Here is a 26,669-nt window from a genome sequence, read left to right as displayed (position 1 = left end):
ATTCATTCAGTCATTTGTACTGAGATTGAAAGATCCAAACTAGCAGCAAAACGATTGAAGGGATTCTCAAGTCTTCTCCGACAGAGGTTAACAGTTTAACTTACAAAGCAACAGTTCTAGTTATTCTTGGGAAAAATATCTTCCATCTAGAAAGTTCACACATTCTCAGTAGAGTCTCGGGACAAAACCACACTGGTCCGGGCCACGATCTCACCCTCAGGTCCACAGGCCGGCTCGACAACACAACTGTAGTTGGAGTGATATCATCTTTTCATAATGACATTAACTTTGGGTTCAAGTCTGGAATGTCGAAACACTAAAGACTTTGTTCGTCTGCTCTTCCCAATGATCTGATTTGATCAAATCGTGAGAAACAACCTAAGCTACCGTGTTTCCAGCATCCTGCGTCTGTAGTTTAGCTGGCCTGGAGGCAGCGTCTTCAACTGGTCGTTTCATTGAGCAACCTTTTCAACTCTTATCTGGCTCCAGACACTGCGTCCAGACCTCTAGAGCGGATACAAGTGAACCAGTGGTGTCCTGGAAAGTATGACGTCCACATCCTGGGAAAACTTCCCCGCTGTTATTGTTGTGTGTCGAGGAATCCTGGAAGAGTTTGACAAACGATTGGAGAGTGATGAGAGTTTACAAACCTGTTTGAAATGTTTTACATATTTTTGTTGTACACAACGCAACAAGATCCATTTCTAATTGCTTCAGCTGATGAATCCAGCCCAGTTAGATTCCTGAAGTTTGAGCAAATGTGAGATGGAAGTGATGTCATTCAAATGTTATACCGCACACAGCTGTCCTTGTTCAGGCTCTTGATCCGCTCCAGGATCAGGTGTTCCTAAATATCCTCCTTTTATCTTATTTCAACGCCATAGAAAGAAAGGATCCGTTTTTGCTGAAGGGCTGGAAATGTAGCTTGTCTGTGTCGAGGTCTCCCTGGAGGGTGTGGCTGCTCTATGATGTCATGCTGTCACCGTGGAAACTGTGAGTGTTGTGTTTTTAAAGAGGGGTGAACCTTGAGAACACACTGTTGTTGGAATGTAGAGCATCACATGTCGAAGAGCAAATCTTTTTCCTCTGCAGGAAACCATAACAAGTGTTGCCTGGTTCTCCTCCACACTTCTGTTGTTTTCTTGTTCTTTTCATATTAAACAACCATCTTAACTTCTTCTTTTGAACTCAATCTGGGACAATTTAGCTTTAATACTGCATAAATTGACCTTTTTAACTAATATAAGTAATATATGCAATCTGTTGGTCAAATGTTTTAAGACAATGTTGTTACTTTTTATATTTGTTTCAGTCCAACACTCTTGAGAGGTCAAATCTATCAGTTTTAATATTATGAACATTAATTACATATAAGCTTTATTTTGGGCTGTGGTATTTAGGCTGAGGAGAGTTTTAAGTTATCTGGACTATTAGAAACTTTTTTTTTTCAGTAATCATTTTACAATTATCTTTTCGTGAGATGTGATTGTGTAATAATATAATCAATGTCTACTGAAACCTCATTATAATTCAATTGCTAAGCATTTTCTTAATATAATTACCGTTTGATTACCATTTTAATATATCCTAATCAGATTTTGCATGAAGAAGTTTGTGTATATCATAAAATGTGCTTCGTTTTATATCTTGATAAATGTGATGTGTTTCTTAATGAAAGATAACTACCCATAAGTGTTTTTAGTGTGAACGTCAGTGTGATAAAGTTTGTTCTATCAGCGCAAGCATAGTTGAAAAAAAAGCTCCAGTTAGGCAAACAAAAGGATTAATTCAGTGAATAAGTATTGCTTCTTTCACACAGTTTAAGAAAAGCTTTATTAAACGTCATGTACATTGTGCCTTCCTCGATGAATTAGAAATGTTTTGGTAGAAAAAAGCGTTTAAACTATTTTTAACATTATAACAATTAAAATAATTATATTTGGTGAACATTAAGTAGATTTGGTGAACATTTTGGTGCTTCATAATATTGTGGAAATCAATGCTCTTGATTCATACTGGGAGTATTTTAATAAAATGAAGCAACATCCATTCAAATACAGTCTTAACGGTATAATTATACTTGTGGATATAATTTTTTTTTATTTTAATTGTTACTCAACTATACGTTTGACTGATCTTGTCCCATCATGTTAAGGTTCTTTCATTTCTCCCACCGTTTGTCTTTAGGCTTGATGACCCCTTACAAAAGGTCACAGTATACAATGTTCAACTGGCTATCTGAGCTTTATTACCACATTAGTCTTTTAACTTGACACTCTCTCCCTCTCCCTCTTCTTCCGTCAGTTTGTGGCGTTGAACTCGCACAAGGGGGCTTCTTCCTGCGCCAGGGCGAGTACATCTGCACTCAGGACTACCAGAAGCTCTACGGTACCCGCTGCTTCAGCTGCCAGGACTTCATCGAGGGTGAGGTGGTCTCTGCTCTGGGGAAGACCTACCATCCTCGCTGTTTCGTCTGTGCCTCCTGCAAGTAAGACTTCCACGTTCCTGGATACAATCCTATAAGTTTGACACATTTACGTCTTAGCTTACGACTTTAGCTAGGTATTCACAACCATGATGAATCTCCATCAGCACCGCAAACATACGAATGACGTCACTTTATTTGCGCTGATCAGGATTCGTTCTGTTTGTGTGGTTGTGTCTGTGTGTGTTGCACGTGACGTGGAGTCATCGACAAGGACCTCTGCCTAGAATATACATTCATGTTTAAATTTAGGAAACCACGTGGCACCAAGTCTCCCAGCCATCATCACCTGTTTCCAAGCATGTGCTTCATACAGACCGCTCATGTGTGCACGCTTGCGTGTGCTTTTGCAACAGGATCCTTCCTCCATGAGGAATGTTAAGCGTGTGGTCACTCAGTGCCGCTATTTAGTCTCCAGTTCATGTGGCGTGTGTGACCTGCGAGGTTATCAATGTGTGTGTGTTTGTGTTGATGCTATCGTGCATCAGCGGCTCTTGGTCTGGATCAGAATGTGCCGGTCAGATGTATTTCTCGCTGGCATCGTCAAACTTCGCCGCAGCCAAACGATCACGTTGTGAAAGCAAAACATAGTCTGAGTCATTGTGGAGAGTAAATATGTGGAGCGAAAGAATGACTTTATGGCCCAAAAATGACTATGATGTTTGTTTATTTTATTGTGTTGCAGACAGCCATTTCCGGCCGGTGACCGAGTGACATTTAATGGGAAGGAGTGCATCTGCCAGACATGTACCCAGCCGCTCCCGTCCAACAGTCCTGCCCCCATCCAAGCGGTCCACAGTCAGTAGAATACAGATGTTCATGCATTCATCAGTTCATCCAGGTGAACATCCTTCACTTACATCTCCCTTATTGTCCCCAGACTGCTGTGGCTGTGGGAAGGAGTTCAAGAATGAACAGTCCCTCGTAGCGCTGGACAAACACTGGCACCTCGGCTGCTTCAAGTGCAAAGTCTGCAACAAAGTCCTCAATGCGGAGTACATAAGCAAGTAAGTGTAAACCTTCAGAGAGAGTTTGGATTGAAAATGCCAACCGAGCATTAAATAATCGTAGTGTTAGACTTCATTCAAGTTAATGAACACTTAAAAATACTTGTGTTTTGGTCTGTCAGGGATGGGATCCCCTTCTGTGAGATGGACTACCACGCCATGTTCGGCATCCAGTGTGAAAGCTGCAAGAAGTACATCACTGGGAAAGTCTTGGAGGTAATCTTTAATCCCCATTCAGATTAGGCTCCTGATTAAATATGTACTTTCCAGGCCTGGGATCTGGAAGTTCTTTAAAATGTCTGCCCCATGACTGATTGATTTGGTCATCTCTGGTACAGTGCAAGACAGAACAATAGGTTTGACTAATGCTGGTTTCCTATGTTAAACTTGAGAAATCAAAAGAAAGTAAGTGGCTATTGTTTGATAGTTGGACACTCGAAAGCAACAATGACATATTTAACAACCTCAGAAATGTAATCATTGAAATACTTCAGGTTCTGCTCATGGAAGGTTATTCAGTGTAACAAGCACATGGGAAGCAATTTAACACAGAAATGTGCCGTCGAAATGCAGATTTATTCATCTTTTGTATTCAGGTATTGTTTCTATTAAACAAATACAAAGATCTAAAACCTAGAGCAGGGGTCACCATTATGTTGCTCAAGGGAACCAGAATACCCTTCTGTCTATAAGAGTATCGTGTTCTAAAGATATATTGATTAAATGCATGTTCCTTGAATGATCGATATTTACAATCTGGTGAAATCATTAGTTGGTAGTTTTGTGTTTATTTAGACTCAACTAATCCATACCTTGATGCTCTGTCATCGCTCAATAGTTTTAACACATGAGTTTAATACATATAATTAATATTGCTTTAATATTAACATATCTATTCATTACAATCTGTTCTTAATGAAAAATATATATCTTCTTTTTAAACTCACATAAGGGGTCTGAATAAAGTCAATTATATTTAAACAGACTTGAACAGATGTTATTTTATATTAATTTTCAGTCTGATGTATTTGAGACTCAATCTTTAGTATACTCCAGCTACTCCGGCTTCATTGCAAAGATCGTGATATAATATTTCACACATACGATGTTAATGGTTGCGTGAAAGTCATTTCAAATGTTGATAAATGAATGTAAAGCAAGATCGATAACACTGATGGTTCTCTCTCCAACTCTGCTCATCTGAGGCGGATCAGACATTTTGCAAGTGCGTGATAAATGTGTTCTCTGATGAAGACACTCTAGAGAGGGGTGAGTGGAGGACGTGATCAGGAATGTTTTTCACACCAGAGGAGGTCTTGGAAGCTCCCACCATGACCTCCGGACAAAAGAGCAGATTCATGAAGAGCAACAATAACCCCCTCTCTTTCTCTTGATTCTTTCATCCCATCATCTTCTCCTTCTTCTCATGAACACTGGTCAGGTTTCTTCAGTGTGTGTGAGTGACATCATCCACCTGCTGGTCGGATGGACTCGAGCATGTTTGGAATCACCTCAGATCCGTAGTTGTCGTGGTGTCGCGATGAAGTCATTAAAAAGAGTGATGAAATCACTTCAGCCTCTGGTGGGAGAGTCTCGTTGTAAAGGTGGCTTGACTGAGCATGTTGAATGTCATGACATTTAACTGAGATCAAACTGACCGAAGTGAGCTGTCTCTGCTGCTTTGTCTCAGCTGGAGTGATGTTCCTCCTCCTGGTCTGCAGGTCTAACCTCTGTGTAGATGTCTTCATACTACTTCTGTGGTTTGCTACTACATAGATACTGTGTCCGTCCAAACTGAGAACCATCGGCTGTGCAACACATGAACGCAGGAATTTTGAGGTTTTGGGAGAGTCGGATGAGGATGATGATTTTGGAAAGCTATCGCGGACGTTCAGGGTTAAATAATATTTAGACATACTCCACCACAAGTCTGGGCCCAGTTGGGGTCTACCTCCCACACCCTGATCTCCCCTCACAAGCGAGGGGTCCGGCAGGAAAAGGGATCTGATCACATCTCTGTGCATTCCTGACAGAGAAAGGAATTGACCGTTATCTCCACACGTCTCAATCTAACTTTGTTTGAATCTAATCCAGTTCTTTTCTTTTTATCTCTGTGTGTCAAAGTCAACTTCCTCTTCTCCTCTTCCATGTTTATCTTTCTCCATCAATTCAAATATGAGCTACTAACAGCAGATGATACTTGAGATATTCTAATGTATCTGCTTCCATCTGCTCTCAATTGAATCCACATCAAATCTGCTGATATCAAGAATATCGTTTCCTGTACTGTAGTACTTTGCAGTAAATAGAAAGAAATGGGGGTCTTGATTCTTTAAGATGCTTTACCGGAGGAGACGCAAACTTACAGCCCGCAGCCATTTTCAGCCTGGCAGCCCGACCTCCATTTGATTTTTTAGGAGTTGGGCCGAACAAGAGACTCCCTCAGATGGTTGAGAAATCAAGATCATCTTATAAAATGATGGAATTTATGTAGAATTGATTATGAAGAATTGATTATGAATTAAGAACAGATTACCAAAAACAAAACAAAAGATGCAAATAGCCTGAGTGTACAGTTAAACTACACATGAATCCACAAAACATTAAACAAAACAAAAAAATATTAAATTTGTATCAAAACAGTTAAAAGACCCTCCAGCACTAACAATGTACAGTACTTCTGGATCCCCACCAGAGACCCCTGCTTTACAGTTACCGCTCCTATATACTAGTCCACATCCACTCATAAATGTATTCTACGACAAAAGCATCTTTGAACCGTTTTCAACTTTTTTTGGTAAATAATTTTAAAAACAACTTTACTTTTTATTGTGTTATTTAATGGTTTCTATCAATTTACGTTGATTATCATGATAAATACTATCTATATTATTATATAATAATAATATCATTTACTATAAATAGTATCTGACATCATGAGGACTAATATCAGTTTTACTAAAACCACTTCGTCCCTCTGAGTGAAAGAAAAGCTAAATATATAATTACTTGCTAGACGTCAACATCAAGTACTGAATAATGGAATATAAAACAAATGCAATATATTTAAACAATAGAAATATGGCTGGCATATTTCATATTTTCAACAATCACTGATTGTGTGAAATTGTTTGTACCTATCGATATAAACGTTAAATGAAGTGGATTTTTTTAAAAGCTAAAATGTAACCAAAAGTCTAAGCTATAAAGAGTAGCCACGAATATATTACATTTTCATATATATGTAAGTCTATTTGATTTTAGTTTCAACTGTTGCAAACATGTTTCAATGTTTCAAAACATTCATATGGAGACCACACTGTTGTGTTGGACACGATGCTGTTGTCATGACAGAAACACACTCTGGATGTTTCTAATACCGAGAAATGAAGCTTTCACATCTGGTATCAGATGACTGAAGAACAGATGGGATAGTTTGGGATTTGTAGTAATTCCATCGAGGAAGGGTGTTTCACGTGCAAATGTTTCGTTTGAGGAGTTTCAAAACGATCATGTTTTTAAACGTGAAGTTATTTGTTCAATTTCATATAAAGGGGGGGGGGGGGGTATTTAAGGACTTTAACTTAATTTAAGAAACCTTTTTTTTAATTCACAATAACATTGTTCCAACACATTAGTCACAACAATTCAAGTTTAATTAAAACTTAGTTGGACACATCCTAAATCAACCAGGATGATTTGTGCATTGCTATTTATCCCTTTCGGTAAAAATAAAAAATGAAATGGAGCAAAGATTGTTTCTTACGTGACCGAAGGTTTCCCCCTGCTGGTCAATTCATAAAATGCAATACATTTCTGGAATATTTTTTCTGCAACTCTGCAAAAATGATTAAACTGATAAAATAAGAAATGTTCTTAAAATGCATTAATTATTGGTGTATTTTTAAACTGTTCTTTGAATTGGTAGTAAACAAACAATTGTTCCTTACCTGGATCGGTCTTATGACTTAAATATCTAGAATTTAAGCTTTTTTTCTGCTGATCAGGCTGGTGAGAAGCACTACCATCCTTCCTGTGCTCGCTGTGCCCGGTGCGAGCAGATGTTTGCTGAGGGGGAAGAAATGTACCTGCAAGGTGAGTCAGATAAAGTCTTCATGTAACAAACAAATAACAATCTGAGCATAGAAAGTAAATGATTGATTCTGTTTTTGACAATATGACCATTGTTGTCTGTGTTTTCAAGGATCCTCAATCTGGCATCCTCCATGCAGACAAGCAGCCAAGCAGGAGGAGAAGGGCAAGGTCAGATTATAAAGACTTCATTTCTCCATTTTGATTCATGACCCTTTAGTACTTAAACACTGTGAGAGCCAAGAAAACACCATGTGCACCCCAGAGACGGGTCACTGGTGAATCTGACACTTCCACAATATTTGACTGTGATTACTCAGCACAACACAATACATACCACTCCCACCCACACTGGAAGTCCATAGAAGACTCTCACTCTGTCCGTGTATTGTTTCCCTCTCAGAAACAGGTGAGAATTCAGCTCAGTGATGTTTCTGAGCAGCAGGTTGGTTCTGGTCCACCTTCACTGACTGCATGAGATTCAACCTGCAACACTGAGTGTGGTTTCAATGAGAGTTTTTTTTCTTTAAACAAACCTAATGGTGATATTTAAGATTGACAAGCACTCATCAATTAACCTGCATGACTTCTTTAAACTGAAATCCAAGAGAAAAATAAAGCTTTAGTTACTTCAAGCAGGTTTAAAATAAATTAACTCTTGACCATAGGTTTGATTTTTTCTTTATTAATAAGAAATATAATTTCAGACAAACAGAAACAGCTTCTCTTTTGAGATGTGCTTCTGAATCGTTGCTTTATTAACTGCTAGTTGCTGTGATGGAACTTGTGTGTTCACTAATAATTGTGTGTGAATAGTTGTATGCTAGTTGTTCGACCTAAACATCTTTATAAAAAGAAGAAAGTTGGGCAATACATAATCCATAATCTTTTTCCAACTATATCTATTATTTTCTTGATGGTGGAAGAATTGTCTCTCAATATGTAATGCTAACACAATTTTAGTGTAAGAAAAATGTAAATGTATTTGAAATGAGAACTTGACAAAGGCTTTTGCTAATGCTAACCCCTCGTAATATGATAAGGGTTAGCATTAGCATTAGCATGCAGTACCTACAATGGACAAATGATTTGTATTATTCTATATAACAGTGATGTATTGACACTTTTATTCAATAAATCTATTTTAAATGTTCTTCTGTCAACGGTAATGTTGCAGTATTGTCTGCCTGGACAGCACCTTCATTCAGTCATTCATGTTGAAAAGGAAAAGTTAAGATCAATATTTACCATCCCATGTGTCATTGAACCATCCAACAGACAATCTGGGTTTCTAATCTGTATTATTCATTCACCTTCAGTTTCCAAATAAAGTAATTTCAACTGCAAATTTTTGCCACCAAAATGAAAGTGATCAAAGTTATTCCCCTGTTCAAAAATGGTGATGCACGTGAGTTTACCAATTACAGACCAATCTCAATACTGCGTGAAAATTGTCGTATGTAACAAGAATCTGTTAAGCCAAAGTGAAATAAGCGCTGATATAAGATATTATTATATGATATGATATACAATGATTTAATTTCTCTACTACTACTACTACTACTATTTGGGGGACTGGATAAGATTTGCTTCTCCCGCTTTCCCTTTCAAGACATGCATGTAATATGTGAATTACAATGAAATGTGATGTTGATGATTTAAACTGTCATGCACGAAATAAACAATATTCATTCATTCACCTCATGCTAACAGCTGTCTTTGTGCTGCAGGTGACTCGGACCTCCTCTGAGAGCATCACCTCTGTCCCAGCGTCCAGTGCCTCGGGTTCTCCCAACAGAGTCATCTACGTAAGGAACACCCTCTGAGTGCCATGGTGAGGCAGCAGCAGAACCTGACCACATGTTGTGTCTGCTAGCAGGCCAAACTGGGAGAGGAGACACTGGACTACAAGGACCTGGCCGCTCTTCCAAAGACCAAGGCCATTTACAACATCGACCGACCCGACATGCTGTCTTACTCTCCATACGTCAGCTACCCGTCTGAGGAGCGGCACTACAGCGAGGTAGAGCAGGATTCAAACCCTTAACCATGCTCTTCTCTGGCTTTCTCAAAGACAGTTAATTTATAGATATCTATATCTATATCTATATCTATATCTATATTTATATCTATATAGATTTAGATATATAGATATAAATCTCTCTATATATATCTATATATACATATAAATATAATTTATAATATATATATACTGTGTATACATATATATATATATGTATATATTCCCTTTTGTCTCATCCTTCTGTTTTACCATCTGATCAGTCTCATGTTCACCGACACCTCATTATCCGTCCGTGTCCATGTTCTAACCATGGACAATCACGACTGGATGATTTACTCTTGTTTGTCCCGATCATTGACCTTCTCCCCGTTTTCATTTGCAGTCCCCCCAGCTGCTTTCTCCCACTCCCACAGAGGTAACTTCCTATCCGTCACTCCTTCCCATGTTTCAAGTTGTGTTAGAGCTGCCTCTGCATCACTACATCACATTCAAATGTTTGGTTTTACTCAGGGCTCTTTAACTTTAAAGATGACAGGAGCTATATTAAAAATATATAAAAACTATATGTTTCTACTCTCTAGTAGAGTCTAGAAGTAGGCTACTTTCTAGTAAAATGCAACTAAAAGGAGTTCAACTATATATGACTGAGTTACCCTTTTATGTGTTATACTATATTTTTTGTTGAATAACAAGGGAGATGTATTTGAAGAACTTAACAAAGACAGCATTTTCATAACCATGCTAAACAAGTAACCCATAAGTACCTACCGTAGATTAATGAAAAAGTTTAACATTTCCTGATAAACTTTCCCAAAAGAAAAAGTGCATTATTACTGTCTATTCTGAGTAACAAAAACACTAAGGAGTAAACAGGGTTATTTGTAAGGATGCTTTACTGACCTTACTGTAGGTCAAGGGTCATCAACTATTTTGACTATAGCTTCATAAGTAGGTTGGTTCTAACCAGGATTCACGTGTATTTGTGTGCACAGGGTGATGGGGAGAAATCACCTCGTCAAAGGAGACCCTCCAGCCCCAGCTCCAACAGTTCTCTCGGGGGGTACGGACGCTACACACCCACCAGATCTCCTCCCAACTACAGCCGGCCAGGTATGAACGTAACCCTTTCTGACGTTTCTTTTCTTTTAAAAACAATCAAATGTTCTAATTGAATTGGACCTGCAGGGCCAGAGGTGAACCACAGTAATAGGTACAGCAGTCTCCCCCGTGACACCAGTACTCTTCCCGTGCCCCCTCTTCTGACTGGAGGGGTTAGATGCCCTTCAAGTTGGGCCAGAGAGTCTTCCTCTTCACCCATAAACCTCTCTGTTGGACTTGATGGTAGTGGTGGTGGCAAGTGCTCACCCACACCACTAGGTGGCAGTGGCGGGATATCCCTGCACCTCAACCCGACCACGCTGGCCATGCTTCAGCAGCACAACTTCATCCCTTTCTTCAGAGGTAGACCGACTAAAACAGGGTCTGGTTGAATCTGATGAATGACATCTTGTTGCAGTATTTATTCAAGATGTTCTAGTCAAATAGACTAAAATTGGATGTAGTTTTCATACTGCCACAAATGCCATTCATCTGTATTTGATCGGGTTCAAAGGTCACAAGGAGTGGTGTGCTGAGTCCTGAGCAACATTCTGGTCTTGTCTTTACTTGGATGGCATGGTTTTTACACAACAAGCGTTTTTTAATTCTCTCCAGGTCTCCTAATTGACTGCTGGTTATTGGATCACAGACAGCTCGGCGTGTACTTTGGACCGTTGTGTTCTAACCTCAGTTTGATTACTGTCAGAGTTTTGTTTTTACTTACTATTCACCAAAAAAACATGAAACTTTTAACGCTACTCACAATACCAAGTGGTCAAAGCAACATCACAAAGCAGAAATGTCAGACCCTCCCACGTGTCCCCCCAGCAAGTCCACCTCCCTGCACTGCTTCACTTCTGTCCCACCAACAGTCTCCCTCATCCCTCAGGGTTCAGACAGGATCCTGACTCTAGGACGTCCCTACATCTCACTTTATCTCCTCCGAACGGTAAACCAGCAGAAGTTTCATTCTGTTGTCTGTGTCCCTCCTTAAGTGGAATGAGAAGCAGACTTTGTGATGCTGTGGTACCGTATTGTGGCGTCGACAGGTTTCATGGGTACATCAAGGGTACATGCCATGCTCTTTATCGTCTCTGTGGAAATGTGTTTGTTGTTTTGCATGATCGATAATGACCCCAGGATGATATGTAGGGGGTCAAATCTTCATTTGTTCTCATCAGTGGCTTTTAAATGATTGCCTATTGTGTAAAAACACATGTGTTCGTGGTCATCCTATTCATCTTAACCCATGGATATACTTAGTTTGTTGTTTGGATCTTTGTATTTCAGACGTCTGCATTTGTCCAGTACATTCACATTAAATAAGTTATGTATGGATATCATGTTTTATTGTGACTTCATTAAGCAGATTCATTCATCTTTATCCCAGAAAAGATGTAATTAAGACACAATGTATACATTTATATTTAAACAAAAAAAAAATTCTTGCAATTAAAATGCATTTAATTTGATGTCAGAAAATGTAGTTTTTGGGTTTAATCTACAAATTTAGAGTGACACGGTGTTAAATATGGTAAACTTCCACCCGTTAGCACAGTCATCGACAAGCTAAGCTAACAAGCGTAGCATTAAGTGGTTTTGGGGAAATAAGGTTAAGCTTAACAGAGTCTATCTATCTAGGAAAAAAAGAAAATGAATGGAAAGATGGAATGGAAAAGAAAATTGGGTTTTGAAGAGAAAGTTGGGAAATATAAGGTTCTAGCTATATATATATAGGTTTGTTCTAGCTGGACATTACAAACATTTGTAACAACCTGGTTCAGTCTTAAATAGGGAAACTCACAACTGAACATGTACACAAGAGTGTGAGAAACACAAAGCACTGTCGGAGAGATCAGTATTTTATTTTTAATCGATACCTGTAACACTCAATATGTCTTTATCCATTTGGCTTTATGCTTATTTTTAACCTTTTTTTTACTGATTTAGCTACCTTAGTGCATGAAGGTGCTTCTATATCGTTCAATTTCCATTATAATAGCAGAGGTCATAATGTGTTATGATCATCATCATATTCACACGCTGGAGTGACTAGCAGCTGAAATGATTTGTTGTGAGTTACAACATGAACGTATTTGAGCTCCTGTTTTGATTTGAAGAGACATATTTATGATCGGTGGGACAAGGACATTAAAGTCTTACTGATCAGGAAAACAAGTAAAAATTCTTCTAGACTTTCTTTTCCCCTGCATTGTTGAGGAGTCTAAAGGGAACGAAAAGGGAGTGCAAGCTGTAATTTTGGAGTCTGGTTTCCAGTCCCAGAGACATATTAACCAGTGTGCAGCTGTACTTGTCCAGTATTGAGAGCTATCTTCGCTATTTTTCTAAAAAGAAGCTCTGAATGTAGATTAGAAACAGTCTTATCGATTCTCTTTGTCATCATCATGTTTTGGCAAAGTGTTTGTGTTTTTTTAATCACACACGGGTACCTTTTTTGTGTTTGTGTGCATGAAAGTGTGAGATGCTTCGTATGACTTTAACAATATTGTTAATATTAGGTGTTCTTTAGTTTCCACATAGACTTTCTATTCAGTTTTCTCTTATGAACTTGACCAAGATCTAGTGAGTCTATGATCCAGTCTGTTGTCTGTTAAATGTTTGTGCAAATATGCATTTGAAGTTATTTGAATCTCTAGAACGTTTCTAATGAAACACTATGTTGGTTAATTGTTATGTCCCGCAGGAACTGCAGTTTTCAATTTTTTCAACATTATTCTTGATTTTATTAGAAAGGTGTTTTTGACGCAGGCTGGGTCATCGATTCACCAACACCTCTTATTGAATTTGTATTTAATAATATTGCTTTCATTTATTTTCTCTGCTCACCATGTCCTGTTACCTCCTGCAGGAAGTGAAAGTGGTCGAAGTACTCCAAGCTTATCCACCTACTCGGACGGAAAATCACCCTCCTCCGCCTCCACATACGTGGCTGCTCCTCGCCACTTCCACATACCAGGTAGGCAACAACTGCCCCGTGTGGCCACAAGCTATAAATACCTTCCACAGCATCAATAGATGAGGTGCAGTAATGAAGGAGGGTCAGGTAAGAGAGAGAATTCCACTTCTAGCGCCAATGAAAATCTGATACAATAAACCTAACATTTTTCAATCACTAATCTTCCTAATATCAATAGATTTATTTGACAAGATGTAGCAGAACAAAAAAAACTCTCTCTGACGTGTTCACTTGTCAGTCTCGCTGCAGGAAACATGGCCGGACCTTCTGTTAAGGAAAAGCTTTCTCACTTAATGGTTTTCATCGTCCTTATTGTTTCTCTCTGGGTGCAGTTTCACAAGCTGGCGGGCGCTAAAACAACCAGATGTTGTTTTATTGTGAGTCATGTTTAATGTGACACAGTTGTTTCTCACTGCGTCTGTCAGAGGAGGTTCAGAACAGGAATACTTTAACCATTTCAGACCATTTTCAAGCTTGGATAGTTCGGTTTGGTCCGTGAGAGTCATCCCCACATTTGAGCCAAAGAAACTTTCACAAATTACATTTTAGATTTTTTTCATGGTTGGTAAATTGACATCTTATATTAACTTAATGCTGTCGGTGTAAAAGTAACCGAGGTCAAGACTCTCCACAACTGTCCACACGCTTGGTTTGTGATTGATGACGACGTTTCACAGCTTAGTTTTCCTCTGTCAGACAGATTAAATACATCTGTATTTTGGTAACTAACGCCCATATCTGGAGTCAGTTTTTCACTTTTTGTTTCAAAAGACGTGTGAGGTCGGGTTTTGTTTCACTTTAATACGTGCAAGAAAAGTTACATCAGAGAAATAACAATACTATATAGCGAATAAAACTTTATTGAATAAATGTCAAATTGGGGGTTTCTCTCCAGATACAGTCAGTTTTTCTAATCTTTATTTTATTAAATAATCTACTTGTGACACTAAATGCTCCTACCTTTGACTTAAAGTCTTTTGTAATAACCAATAATTCCATTTATTTTGGCATGAATAATAAAACATGTTTAAATCCGTCCAGAAAGCTTTTGCGATGACCTCGTTTGCCTCCTTTGCTCCTCCAAGTGATCTAATTCCCCTAAATAACAGCTGATTCATGCTTCTTTTTTCTCCATCCCCTCTCTGACTTTCTCTCTCTTCTTTGCCATGCTGGCTCCTTCTACCATTTTCTTTTCTCTGCGCCTGTTCCCATCTTCAGAGACTACGATCAAAGATAATCTCTATAGAAAACCCCCCATCTACAGACAGCATGGTACAGTCTTTGTTAACAGTCAGTGTGTCGGTGCATGATGTGCTCGCACATTTTCTTCCTTCACTTCATCCCTTCTCTCATCTGCGTGTGGACAATGTACATGCATTGATATGTTGAAAGAATGCTGCCCCTTGTTTAAAAAAAAATCTAAAAAGAAGTACAAAAGAAACATTGAATCAAAACCTTTTGTTGAGATGTTGAAGATTCGTAGAAGTATCTTTCTCATGTTTACACATTAACCGTCATTTAGTTTGGACTTCAGGAATTTACTAGTGCTTCACCTTCACTAGTACTTTAGCCAAATGTTTTTGTCAGATTTTTATTGTAAATTCTCTTCAATAATGTTCGTACTTGAGCAGGTAATGTGTAGTAGTGAGATCCTGCAGCAGCTGAGCAATTCATCATCATTATGTTGTCTTAAGTTAGCGTTTAAAAATTGTAATTCTTCAGTATTAATATTTATTAACTTGAATGACACGTACAACTAATGTAGAATGTAGATACATAATCACTTTATAATAATATAAGCATTGTTTTGTTGTAATAGCATGTGGACCAAATTAGCTATATAGCATGTTAGCATTGATAATACCTAGAAAAAAATACAACACTCAAATAACATTGACATCTTTTTTATTGTTGTGTCCAACAAGGCTACACAATCTTCTGACGTAACTATTTATGGTTATTTAATGTCACGTAAAGTCGGACTACTCAACCGAAATGACTATGATATGGTGCACGTTAAGTATTATAAGACGGTCAGGCTTTTTTGTGATTTTAATTTGTAATTTGGTTCATAACATTGTACCTGAGGATACATTAAATATTAACATATCCTGAACAGCCATGTTGAAATCTGTTTGGTTGTGTCAGTACTTGTATAAATCAATTGATTAAGATAAGGGCTGACATGTGTTCACACACTTGATCCATGCATGCACGTTTTTCTGTCACCTGATCATCTGCTGGTTTTAATGTTGAAGTCATGGCTTTAGTGTCACTCCAATCACTGGCAGTTGTGCGTCAGTTGTGCGTCCAGTGATGGTGTGTGATTTGTGCTCCTCACCTCGTGGCACACTGTTTGGCTATCGTGGTATTGGTCACGTGTTTCATCTTGTGTCTCACAATCATCAGCTGCTGACGGTTCAGTCCTGCAGGTTCATGAGCTCATCGTCTGCTTATAGGAACGATTGATCAAGTCACTGTCTGGCTTTGCTTTGAAGAGAAACTAGAGGGAGAGACCAGTGGATGTACCCTTACATCAAGTCCCGAGTCACCACCTTACAGGACCCGTGTTTGTAAATAAACTAGTGTTGGTCCAGGAGCTCAAATGATAAAGACGTTGTTAGACAAACAGAATGTCAAAATGTCTTAGTTCTTCTATAAACAATACAGAAGTCAGAGCTTCAACATAATCTGTTTTTCTTGCTGCAAAATTATTCTAGTGTTCAATCACATCAATGACGACAGGGTCTAATGGACAAGTGGTTCCAACGCTCATTTTTCAAGCGTAGTTTTAGTCAGTTTCGTCCGCTCTGTGCTCAAAAGAACGTCGGCAGCTGATGAGGTCATGGTCCGCGGTGACTTACGGAAGAGTTAAGTGGGCAGTGGAGGGTGAAGGATCCGGAACATTAACTCTTACCTTCTGTAACATCTGACTGTTTTACAGCTTCTAGAACTTCCTGGCAGGACGGGGAGGAAGGCAAGGTGGGTGTAAGGGGGGAGGCATTCTACTTTCCACGATCATTCTTTCACTAATTCACTAACTCACACTTTGTCTTCCTCTTGCTACAGAGGACCAGTTGGATGATTTTGAAGAGTGAGATTGACGGGCATATGGGTCCAGAAGAGCTGGACCCCAGCAAGTCCACTTGTAGTCTTCCAGAGGACATCGCTCAGCCCAGTGAGTCTCTGATGACTGGCTGCATGATATCACAATGAATTCTCACCTTTTTCTCCCCTCAGACTTCCCATACAGCAAATCCGCGTCTCTACCTGGATATGGAAGAAATGGCATCTATAAGGTGAAGAGATCTTCTGACCTCAGGTTTCTTTAAGATGGCGTCATCAATGTGTTTGTTGCTGCAGGCCGCGGAGATGATGGAGGATGAAGTCGACCCCGACTCTCACAGCTGGGGAGGCATGAGAGGTGAGCTCTTTCAATCTCAACATGTTTCTTGACTCAAAAATGAAAATACAAATGCATTAGTCTTGTTTTTGTTGTGGTGTATTACCATGTGTCTCCACTTTAGTATGCTGAGGGATTTTCTCTGCAGAGAGGGGGATTTTTCTGGATAAGAATTGTATTAGTGTCAGAACCAATACATGCCAGTTCATTTAAGATGGTCCATGGAACTGTCGATGGATCAGTGTGTTGTTGTTATTCTTCTTTATTGATCACATGTAGCCCAACAGTGTGTGACTCCAGATCAGAGTTCAGTGATGACATCATTCTTATTCGTGTGTGTGTGTTGATGTCATAGCTGTGTGTGCATATGTGCTCATATCTAAGTGAAAACTAATTCATTTCTGTTTTCTTAAACCCCCAGAATACAAGGTAAGATGATTCACTGTTTTATAGATCAAACCTTCTGTTCAGCCCTGACACGTGTGATACAGTTGTGTTTGTAACCCTCCTCCCACCAGGTCTACCCCTACGAAATGCTGGCAGTGACACACAGAGTGAAAGTGAAGCTTCCCAGAGACATCGACCGCACCAGACTGGAGGTGAGCGCCAGTCGACACCAGAGATGAGATAAACCTCTTTCTGGTTCGGCACCAGATGTTAACCCTTTACAGACAAACCTCTCACTAATGACAGGGTTTTAGTTGCACGTTTTTTAACTATTGTTACTCGTCAAACTTTTATCACCAGTAAGAAATTCAAACTCCACATCTGCACACATAATGTCATAACGATGCAGTCGAGTTCACTGAGAGGGACTGTGATTGGTAAGAGATAGTATTGCATCGTGATTTGCTGTGAAAGATTCACAGCTTTGAATAAGAAAACTTTGCTATTTCAGTCAGAACTCATGTGGAAGTCATCGGGAGCGACAGAACCACCCAGGATGCTCAGAGTTACCACACCAACTAAACACCTTTAAACAAAAAAATAAATAAATGTAATTCAATAAATAAAAAAACTCAGACTTATGTTGAATAACTGCTAGAAAAACCACGTCATTTATTCACATCTGTTTGCTTTTTGACAAATATAAGGAACTGCAGCATTATGGCCGACGAATGGTTTAAACATCTGAGTGCCCACTTACTCTCCCCTGGAGCTGCTTTTGTGATTCTGCCTCATTACAAAGCTTTTTTATTTAAAGAAAACGTTTCTGTTCCATAAGGACTTCCTAGATACAGTCCACAGAATGAAGTCCAGTTCAATAAATCAGGTTGTGGTAAGTCTTGTGGTCCGCCTCTGATGGCCCTCCTGTCTCCAGACCAGACTTTAGTAATGAGCGTGGGTCTGAAACACCCTCTTAATACTTTCCTTAACCCTGAGACAAAAAAGTCCCTGAGAGAAATTGAGGCCATCGTCCCCGAGAGGCGGACAGAGCGTCGAGGTGCGATTGACGCAAGAGATCCGTCTGAAAGTCTGAGCTGGAGGATTGACGGTTGTTCATTCACATGTCCTAAGCATATATCATACAGAGAGCAGAACCTTTATTTCTACTTTGAGGTGAAGTCACGTTAATGTCTGACAAACAGCTACGGTTTGCTGGTTAAAAAAACAAAGCTAAAGTGAGTTCCCTGACTGAAGATCATAGTTCATGTAGTTCAGCAGTACCTGGTCTGATGATTCATGAGCTTCACGGTTGAATAGAAGATAAGAGGGTTTTTACTGAAAGACAGGATGAAACGTAATTATTCTGAAGGTCATACATAATAACATCTCAGTCAAGATGTGGCCTTGAGGAGTTTGACATGCGTGATATAGAAGATTCAGCATCTTTTTTGCATTTGAAATTGCGTAATTACGTAAGATATTTAAGTCTGAAACTTCTGGTACTTTTCTGGATTCTGGGCCGTAAGTGTTTCATCCCGACATTCCATAAATGATCGATTGGAGGTTTGGGAGCGAGTGGATGGGCCTGCATGTGATTTACAATCGGCATCTTGAGAGAGACAGCTAGAGATTTACGATAAAGCAGCAGATGCTGGCTTCGTAATCACTAGCATACGTCTGGTCTTCCCTCGTCCTCCGTGAGCCAAGCTTGAGCTGGAGAGAGTTTGGATGGACTTCTGAGGTGGCGAGTTAAATTCTTTGTGGTAAATCTCCTCTTCTAATGTGGTAAACAAGAACATTGTGTGGAGTGATGTCAGTTCAGGTTCTTTCGTTCTGCTACTGAAGTGCTCTTTGTGGATGGAGAGATCAGCCGTGTCAGATTTTACATTTCTTTTCACAAACATAGTCTAATATTAACACACTTGTTTCTTCACTTTGAGAGATAACTCATTATCTTTTTTTTTCACATTAACATCTATGTATTTTAACCGTTTATTGAGACAAACATCTTAATTTTACATCATTTTATATCATCTTATTTAGAGTTTAAGCTATTTAATTATCAAACTGCATTAAATGTAAAGCTGCATACTTAGTCAAGTTTAGTTCCACCTCTATGATCATGTTATGTTGAAAAGCTGTTGAATGAAAACATTTGTGATCTGCACGTTGTTACTTCCACAACATCTATGTTTAAAATAAACAAAGTTTCTAGTGCAAGTTAAAAACTCACTACATTAAGATTGTGAAGATATTTAAAAACCAAAGTTGAGAAATATTTAAGACGGAAACAAAAGCATTTTTCCTTCGTATCTTTGTCCAAGCAAATAACTTTTGTCGTGACTCTCAGGTATGTTTGAGATACGTGTGTATTGCTGATCAATCCTTAATTTTTCAACTTTTTATCTCCTCCTCCAGAGACATCTATCGCCTGAGGACTTCCAGCAGGTGTTCGGCATGACCCTGGAACAGTTCGACCGCATGGCACTCTGGAAGAAGAACGACATGAAGAAGAAGGCTCGGTTATTTTAGACGGAAACAAACATCTCGACAAGCTTCAGGAAGACGCCCAAGAGAATCTATATATGCACCGCCATGATCCTTCAGCCATCTACCTGTGACGCGCTCTATCATCTGCCTGTCAGTCTGCACTGTGGCGCCCTCTACAGGATGTCAGCATCCAAGCATCTCTAGCTTTTTCTATGTGGTCTGAATGTTTGACTGACAAGCTGACCGGAAGGAGAAGAGGAGTTGCGTTTTGCATGGCCTGATGTTCCTCACCTCCCACCTAGGGTTCAGCATCCAACCCCGCCCAGAAGCTTTCTTACACCAAAAACATCGTTTTCTTATCAGTGTCGCACAAGCTCGTCTGTTTTTTTCCGTCTTCCACAGTCTTTCTACTTCGGAATAGTTCTCATCAGTTTCATTGCTTTGGATTTACTCGACTCTTGTTTTACAACACAGTTCCGATAAATGGGGTTCAATTTGCCTTGAGGAAGTCAGAGAATCCACATTGAACTGTTGTCAGCAACAAGACATGAAGTCAAGTCACAATAACAGCAGTAGAAAAACAAATCTAAATAGCTGAATGTCGCTTCTGTGAGACAACAAAGAGAGCTGAGCTAAAAGGCTTAGAAGACTGACTTTCTATTTTCATTAACGTAGTCTCTTCTGGTTATCCCTAAGTCACAACTGAAAGGAAAACCTTTTAAGTTATCTCTGTAGTGGATGGTTTAGTATGACAGTTGGACTCACTTAAATTTTATATTTTATTTATGTTTTGATTAGATTGACCTGTTGACCCTACATCTGGCATTAAAGTAGGCAAATAAAGCACACACTCCCACATGATTGGTATCGTTACTGGTACCGAATATCTTCACTTTGTTGCAGAGCCAGTTGTGCGTTGGCATGTTAACACAGTCGCCTTTTGACGTGATGAAGCTTCAATCAGCTCTGTGACGTTTTAGGCTCAATGGAAAGAAAAGTGATTGCATCATCACTTTCAGAAGTTAAGTTTGTGTTTCCATGTCTCATACCAAAGTCCAAATACAAAGGTTGATGGCTCCAATTATGACGATATATATCTTGCAATCGCCTGTAACCCCAGGTAGCTGGGTTTTGCTCCAGTTAGAAAATCTCAAATGTGAGGCTTAGATTAAGATGGGTTTTTTTATATAGCTTATTTTGCATCATTTCAAATCAAGTAGAGTTTCGTGTCAAATCAAATATTAACAAATATTTAAGGCAGTAAAGGACCAGTGCTAGTCCTCGCACTAAAGATGAATGTAAATCTCAACATTTTCTCTACAAAACTGAAAGCCTTCTTGCTCAATGTTTTGCTTTGCAATCCCTACACATGAGTATGATTTTGGTTCCTCCACATGCTTTTGTTTGAGTCTGTCAGAGGTTTTTAGAGCCGTGCCAAACATTACACAATCCCTGGAAATCAAACAAGATCTGTAGCTGGAGGGCAGGTGAGAGGAGTAATCGGAGGTCTCAAAACAGAGCCCTAAGGAACCCCACCGTCTAGGTAGACAGAGCATCAGGTGTCGACGATAAGAAATGAAAATGTATTTTTATAAGCTATTTTCAAATCCCGGTAGGGATTGTGGTTTTCTGTTGAGCATCAAGCACTCGACTCCAACTCTCACATCTTCTTGCATGTTTTTGTTCGAAAGCTTCATCGGAGACAGGGAAGGCTACAACAGTGAAGTCCATCCACATGACATGTCAACATCCTGTCAGCAGATGTATGTGAACTTATACTGGACATATATGAGATATAACTGTCTGTATACAACCCTTCATATAGATATATATGTTACCCCTGAGGCCTGCATGACGGATATTTGGGTTTTTCTCTGAGGAAATCAGTTCCTTCATATCGGTGTGACTTTTTTGTTGTTGTTGTTGTTGTTGATAAAAACTGGTCCAGATCAGCTGCTCGGCTTGTGTTCGATATTTATTTAAGGAATTTTATTTTGAAGGTGCCAAACAAACAAAGGGCACCGAGCTTCACGTTTTAAGTTTTAACCCCGAGTGTCAAGTTCTATTTTGTTGCTGTAATTAAACACTAACTGTTGTCAGCTTTCATGTCTTCTTTCAGATATTCATCTACAATTAAAGTGCTTTATCCATCCTGCAATCTCCTCGTCTACGTTGTTGCCATTTGAAAATGTTCATGATCCAAAATTTACTTTTATATACTTTTTATATACTTTATATTCTTATATACTTGATACATAAAACTTAACTTAGGAAAATGTTAACACAACATGATCTGGAGCTTATAATCCATGCGTTTGTTTCTTCTCGTCTGGACTATTGCAACAGTTTGTTTTCATGTCTTAACAAGAAGGAGCTGTCTCGCCTGCAGTTGATTCAGAACTCTGCAGCGAGAATTCTGACCCGCTCTAGTAGAAGAACTCACATTTCTCGGATCCTTAAAACTCTTCACTGGCTGCCAGTTTCTTTCAGGATCAACTTTAAACTTCTGGTTCTTACTTTCAGATCTATTCATGGTCAGACTCCTCCTTCCAGGCTGTTGCTCCTAAGCTTTGGAACGATCTTCCTCTCCCTCTGTGTTTGATGATCTACTGACTCCTTCAAGAAACATCTTAAGACTTAGACTTTTTATTCTTTCAGGCTTTTCCTTGATTTTCTGCGACTCCCGTGTTATTCTCGTTGTTATCTTGATCTTTTAAATATATATTTTACTGAGTTTTGTTTTGATTGTTTAAGCGCTTTGTGACCCTGGTCTGGAAAAGCGCTCTATAAATATAACTTACTTACTTACATTTTTATTTATTTTCTCTGATTTAACAGCATCGAACATAATACTAAAATACTGTTATGTCAAAGAGAAAAACAATGTGGCAGGATAAAAGCTAAAAAAAAAATAATAATAAACGGAACCATATTTACGGCGCTTTTTTAATCACTTTCTACGTCACCTTCGAAGCCCCGCCCGTCGTCTGTCAGTCACAGACAGAGGGCGTGGCGGACCCGAGCGTCCAGCCTCCATTGTCACCGGGCCGAGAGCAGAATTCATCCAAAAGATGGAAAAAGAGAATAACAACAAAGGTAAGCAGGAACCGGTTCCTAAGCCTCTTTATTGTTCTTGCTATCTTTGGTCTGGTGCGTGGAAGCTGCGTGAGGTCATCACTGTCTGGACTCAGTCATGAATGACGAGCATGTGTTTCTCATAGTGACGTCATGTTTGGTGGTTATTGTCTAATCAACTTATTTTAAATCATCGCTGCTCTTAGAGTTTAATTTTGGTTTTAAGTTTAAATGTGACTTGAAGGTTAGAGATGTCTTGAGAGGATCAACAATCATTTTTTTAGTGACTAACTAAATATCCAGTTGTCTGGTAGTGTGTTTACAGTATTATTATTGTTATTAATAATTATTATTTAGATTTCCTATTTTTAAATGGGGTGAGGTTGATACAAAGGACCATGTGGTGAGAGATGGGGGAGGTTTCATGATTAATTGAAGGCGAGTGGTACCCTGGAGGCTGCTCTCAGCATCAGCAGCCCTGCAGGAGGAGAAGACGGGGGTAAGTCTGGACCCCCAAAGCGAGTCTTTCACTTGACACCTCAGAGATGTATAGAATGTTGTTACGAGCATCTGACTCTTCACGTGGTTTGGACTCAACTTGGGCCATGTGGCTTCATCCAGGAATACAAGAACTGTATTTGTGTTTAGTCGACAAGCCAAACAACAGACAGTGACAATGGACAATAGAGGGGGAGAACTTGTAGACTTCCTGTTGGCTCGTGGAAAGGAAGTGAGGAGGCACCACTTCATTATATAATGTGATCATGCGGTGGCCCCTGTCATCATCTTCCACATCTTCATTTTCTCTTGTCACATTCCAGTATTCATTATTTTATCCAGATTCCACATCAGAAATTTAAAAAGAAATTCACTTAAATGACCATTATCTGAACCTTTTGGGTAACTAGTTATTTATATGTGTATATGCAACATAGAACCCAATTGTTAGTCATCAATTCAAGTCCCTATTAGTATCTTCAGGAGGTTCGATCTAACAAACACCTTAATCAAATTTTGGTCAATGGTGATAAAAATTGGATAAAGGGTTAATAAAATTGTTTTGGTAAGACCTTCCATCAGTTATATGATGAGCACGCACCAAGGTGAGTGGTGTCCTTGGATTGCAAGGTTTCTAAAGACAATCGAAATGCTTGAGTTTCAATATGGACTTAAATTCTCCAAGTTTCCTGTTAAATTCACCTCAGCCGCTTCTCCATCTGCTTCCCTCTATAACACGTCACCATATGGCTGCTGTGAAATTCTGCTGCAGTTCCTCCCGGACCAGCAGCTGAGCTCCTCTATTGTAGAAGTCAATAGCTTTGATCATGTAAATGACATCATCTCTGCGGGACATCTGGCTCCTGTGTGGACGGAGAAGTGTCCGCACTTTAAGTTGTGATGCTTCACAGCAGCAACACTGGCATGAAATGAGGACTTTTGATGTGGTTAATGCAGATATAAACGTTAATAAGAAAAGATCAATGAGATGTCAGAAGAAATCAAGGCCAAAACTTGTTTTGTTTAATCTTACAACCGAATATGTATTTTAAAATAAAATAGTTTTTGCTTCATTTTGTAGATGCAAATATCTTTCAAGAATATATAAGAATTTAAATAAATTAGGTTTTCAGAATATTATTAAGATGACTTTGCCAGACACAAGTCAAAACCATCCGTCTCTCCCTCCTATTGTTCCTTCTATTGTCTCCTTGTGTCTCTGATTGTGATTTGGCTTCAGGACTTCTCGTCTCCAGTTGTTATGTGTTGAAAGTCTGCACAGTCGAGGTCCAGGTGTTTGCCTGCAGGAGACTGAATCCATGAGGTACGCATTCATGAAATATTCAGTCCCGAGGCTCAGATCAAAATTCTGCTGCTTCTTCTCTTGGTACAGTCATCGAGGCCTCGAGAAATATCTGAAACTACATTTCACATGAGCACACAGTCTGGAGTGAAATATGCCTTTTACAACTTAAGTTAGGGTTATATTAACAGAAAAGACAAGCTTGAATCATATATTATGTATAGTTATTAGTGACATGACCAGTTTAAAGTGAAAAAAAAACAGATTTTGGAAAATATAAAAGAGCTTATTTGTGCAGTTTCCTATCGCCACATGTATAACTGTATTTAATGAAAGTCACATTTCCTCAGCTGTAGTCTGTTATCGGTGTTCCTGTGGTCACATCAGCTGATGATAATTTTCTACTTTGCAAGTGTCGAGAGGTTTGTCAGCGGCTTGGTATTTATGGTTTCTTAAACCCTTTAGTATTACAAAAGAATCATCAGGATACAGTAAGTAATATTGTGCGGTGTAAATAGTGTATCCTGATATTGGCCCCAGGAACAAAAAAAACATGCAATGGCCCTGGGCATTAATCAGTATCGGCTTTGGACCCCCACAGTGCGACACTCCCACCATCAGAAAGTTTCCCTGTTGATGCTGACTTACCTCACAAGCAAGGGACTGCTTCTAATTTCAACCACAAATGAGATACACAATAATGACACACGGTTAAAATCAGGAGGTGTGTGAGCTGAAGAGAAGTTGTGCGTCAGATATCTGGGACTGCAGGGGTTGGGACTGCTAAACTTAACTTTAGGTAACATTTAATCAAATGAAGGAAAAGGAAAATGTTTAATACATTTTTAAAGTAATAGGAATTCAGTCATTTGTATTTAAATATACATTTTCTGTATTGTTTAAAAAAAAAGAAAAGATAAGGTTATTATTATTGTGTCATGATAAGATCAAAGACAATTCTTGCAGTACTTCGCGTGTTAACGTTGACCCTGACCTACTGTTGTAAAGCAGTTTGGTGGTCACATGACACTCACAGACTTACATAAAATCATCATTACAGAAAATATGACAAAATACATTACAATACAAAACATTCTTGTTTCTTTACAGTAATTATTGAATAGTGACTTGTTTCAAAAGAGGCTTCTTGTCTTCAGGCGACACTCATGTAGAAGACTTGTGAAACATCAGCTTTTTTAGGTTGGTGATCAACTTGTTGTTTCTATCAAGGTTTTCGTTCTGCCTCTAATCCAGCAGCTGTTTCTTTAATTCCTTCAACTCTTGCTTTGAACAGTCCTGTGGAGTGAACTGGACCACGACTGAGCTCTGAACCGTCAAGAGACATCTGTCTTCTTGTCCCGCTCTGTCCTCTGCAGTCTCTGCTTGTTGGAGCTTGTGAGCTCCAGAGCATATTTTCGATGTTTGTGTTGAAAATGCTGAGCTGCTGAACTTCAAGTCAGGACTTGGTCGTCGACATCTGCAGACTTCGGCTAATGTGTTTGGATAGAGGAGCGTCTGTCAGTGGCGGCCCTGCAAACCCTCATTGTCTCGTTCCCCTCATGCTTGTCCACTGAAAGACGTGTAAACTCCAGGAAGTTTTATTTGGAGGATCATACCAGAGGAGAATGTAGCAGCCCAGTGTTTGACTGGGAGGAAGGAACTTGTCAAAAGTGGATTTAAACAGTGAGAAGGTGAAGACCTGCGTGACATCAAGAGTCACGCTGGCTGTGTTTGGGTTCAGGACGAGGATCAAGGAGTGTTTATTATCGCATCTTTAATTCTTCTTCACACCCACTCATCATAGAGAGCAGAAGGCATGGGAGGTATTTTC

General features: G+C 39.2%; 2 protein-coding genes across 5 annotated transcripts in view; both read left to right on the top strand.

Moving 5' to 3' along the window:
* Window positions 1-22,061, top strand: part of ablim2 (actin binding LIM protein family, member 2) — a 33,859-nt gene extending 11,798 nt beyond the window's left edge. The window contains exons 3-22 of one of the 4 annotated variants that reach the window (XM_087789778.1): window positions 2,305-2,488; window positions 3,171-3,283; window positions 3,366-3,492; window positions 3,615-3,708; window positions 7,500-7,587; window positions 7,697-7,755; window positions 7,988-8,029; window positions 9,315-9,392; window positions 9,464-9,607; window positions 9,990-10,022; window positions 10,600-10,717; window positions 11,595-11,654; window positions 13,575-13,682; window positions 14,901-14,954; window positions 16,627-16,664; window positions 16,752-16,860; window positions 16,923-16,981; window positions 17,046-17,111; window positions 17,601-17,684; window positions 19,891-22,061. In XM_087789778.1, coding sequence (XP_087645904.1) covers window positions 2,305-2,488; window positions 3,171-3,283; window positions 3,366-3,492; window positions 3,615-3,708; window positions 7,500-7,587; window positions 7,697-7,755; window positions 7,988-8,029; window positions 9,315-9,392; window positions 9,464-9,607; window positions 9,990-10,022; window positions 10,600-10,717; window positions 11,595-11,654; window positions 13,575-13,682; window positions 14,901-14,954; window positions 16,627-16,664; window positions 16,752-16,860; window positions 16,923-16,981; window positions 17,046-17,111; window positions 17,601-17,684; window positions 19,891-20,004 — 1,772 coding nt within the window. In that variant the 3' untranslated portion in view covers window positions 20,005-22,061. The remainder of the gene's footprint in view (window positions 1-2,304; window positions 2,489-3,170; window positions 3,284-3,365; window positions 3,493-3,614; window positions 3,709-7,499; window positions 7,588-7,696; window positions 7,756-7,987; window positions 8,030-9,314; window positions 9,393-9,463; window positions 9,608-9,989; window positions 10,023-10,599; window positions 10,718-11,594; window positions 11,655-13,574; window positions 13,683-14,900; window positions 14,955-16,626; window positions 16,665-16,751; window positions 16,861-16,922; window positions 16,982-17,045; window positions 17,112-17,600; window positions 17,685-19,890) is intronic. The other 3 variants (XM_087789780.1, XM_087789781.1, XM_087789782.1) reach the window with 3 other exon arrangements.
* Window positions 22,062-22,988: 927 nt separating this feature from the next.
* The window catches only part of afap1 (actin filament associated protein 1), a 44,692-nt gene continuing 41,011 nt past the window's right edge, over window positions 22,989-26,669 (top strand). Inside the window, exon 1 of the mRNA XM_087789747.1 lies at window positions 22,989-23,058. Within this exon, the coding sequence (XP_087645873.1) occupies window positions 23,034-23,058 (25 nt within the window). The 5' untranslated portion in view covers window positions 22,989-23,033. The remainder of the gene's footprint in view (window positions 23,059-26,669) is intronic.

The sequence above is a fragment of the Callionymus lyra genome, chromosome 4 (genome assembly GCF_982586985.1).
Source record: "Callionymus lyra chromosome 4, fCalLyr1.hap1.1, whole genome shotgun sequence".
In the NCBI taxonomy this organism is placed as follows: Eukaryota; Metazoa; Chordata; class Actinopteri; order Syngnathiformes; family Callionymidae; genus Callionymus; species Callionymus lyra.
This window is presented reverse-complemented; position numbering and strand designations above follow the sequence as displayed.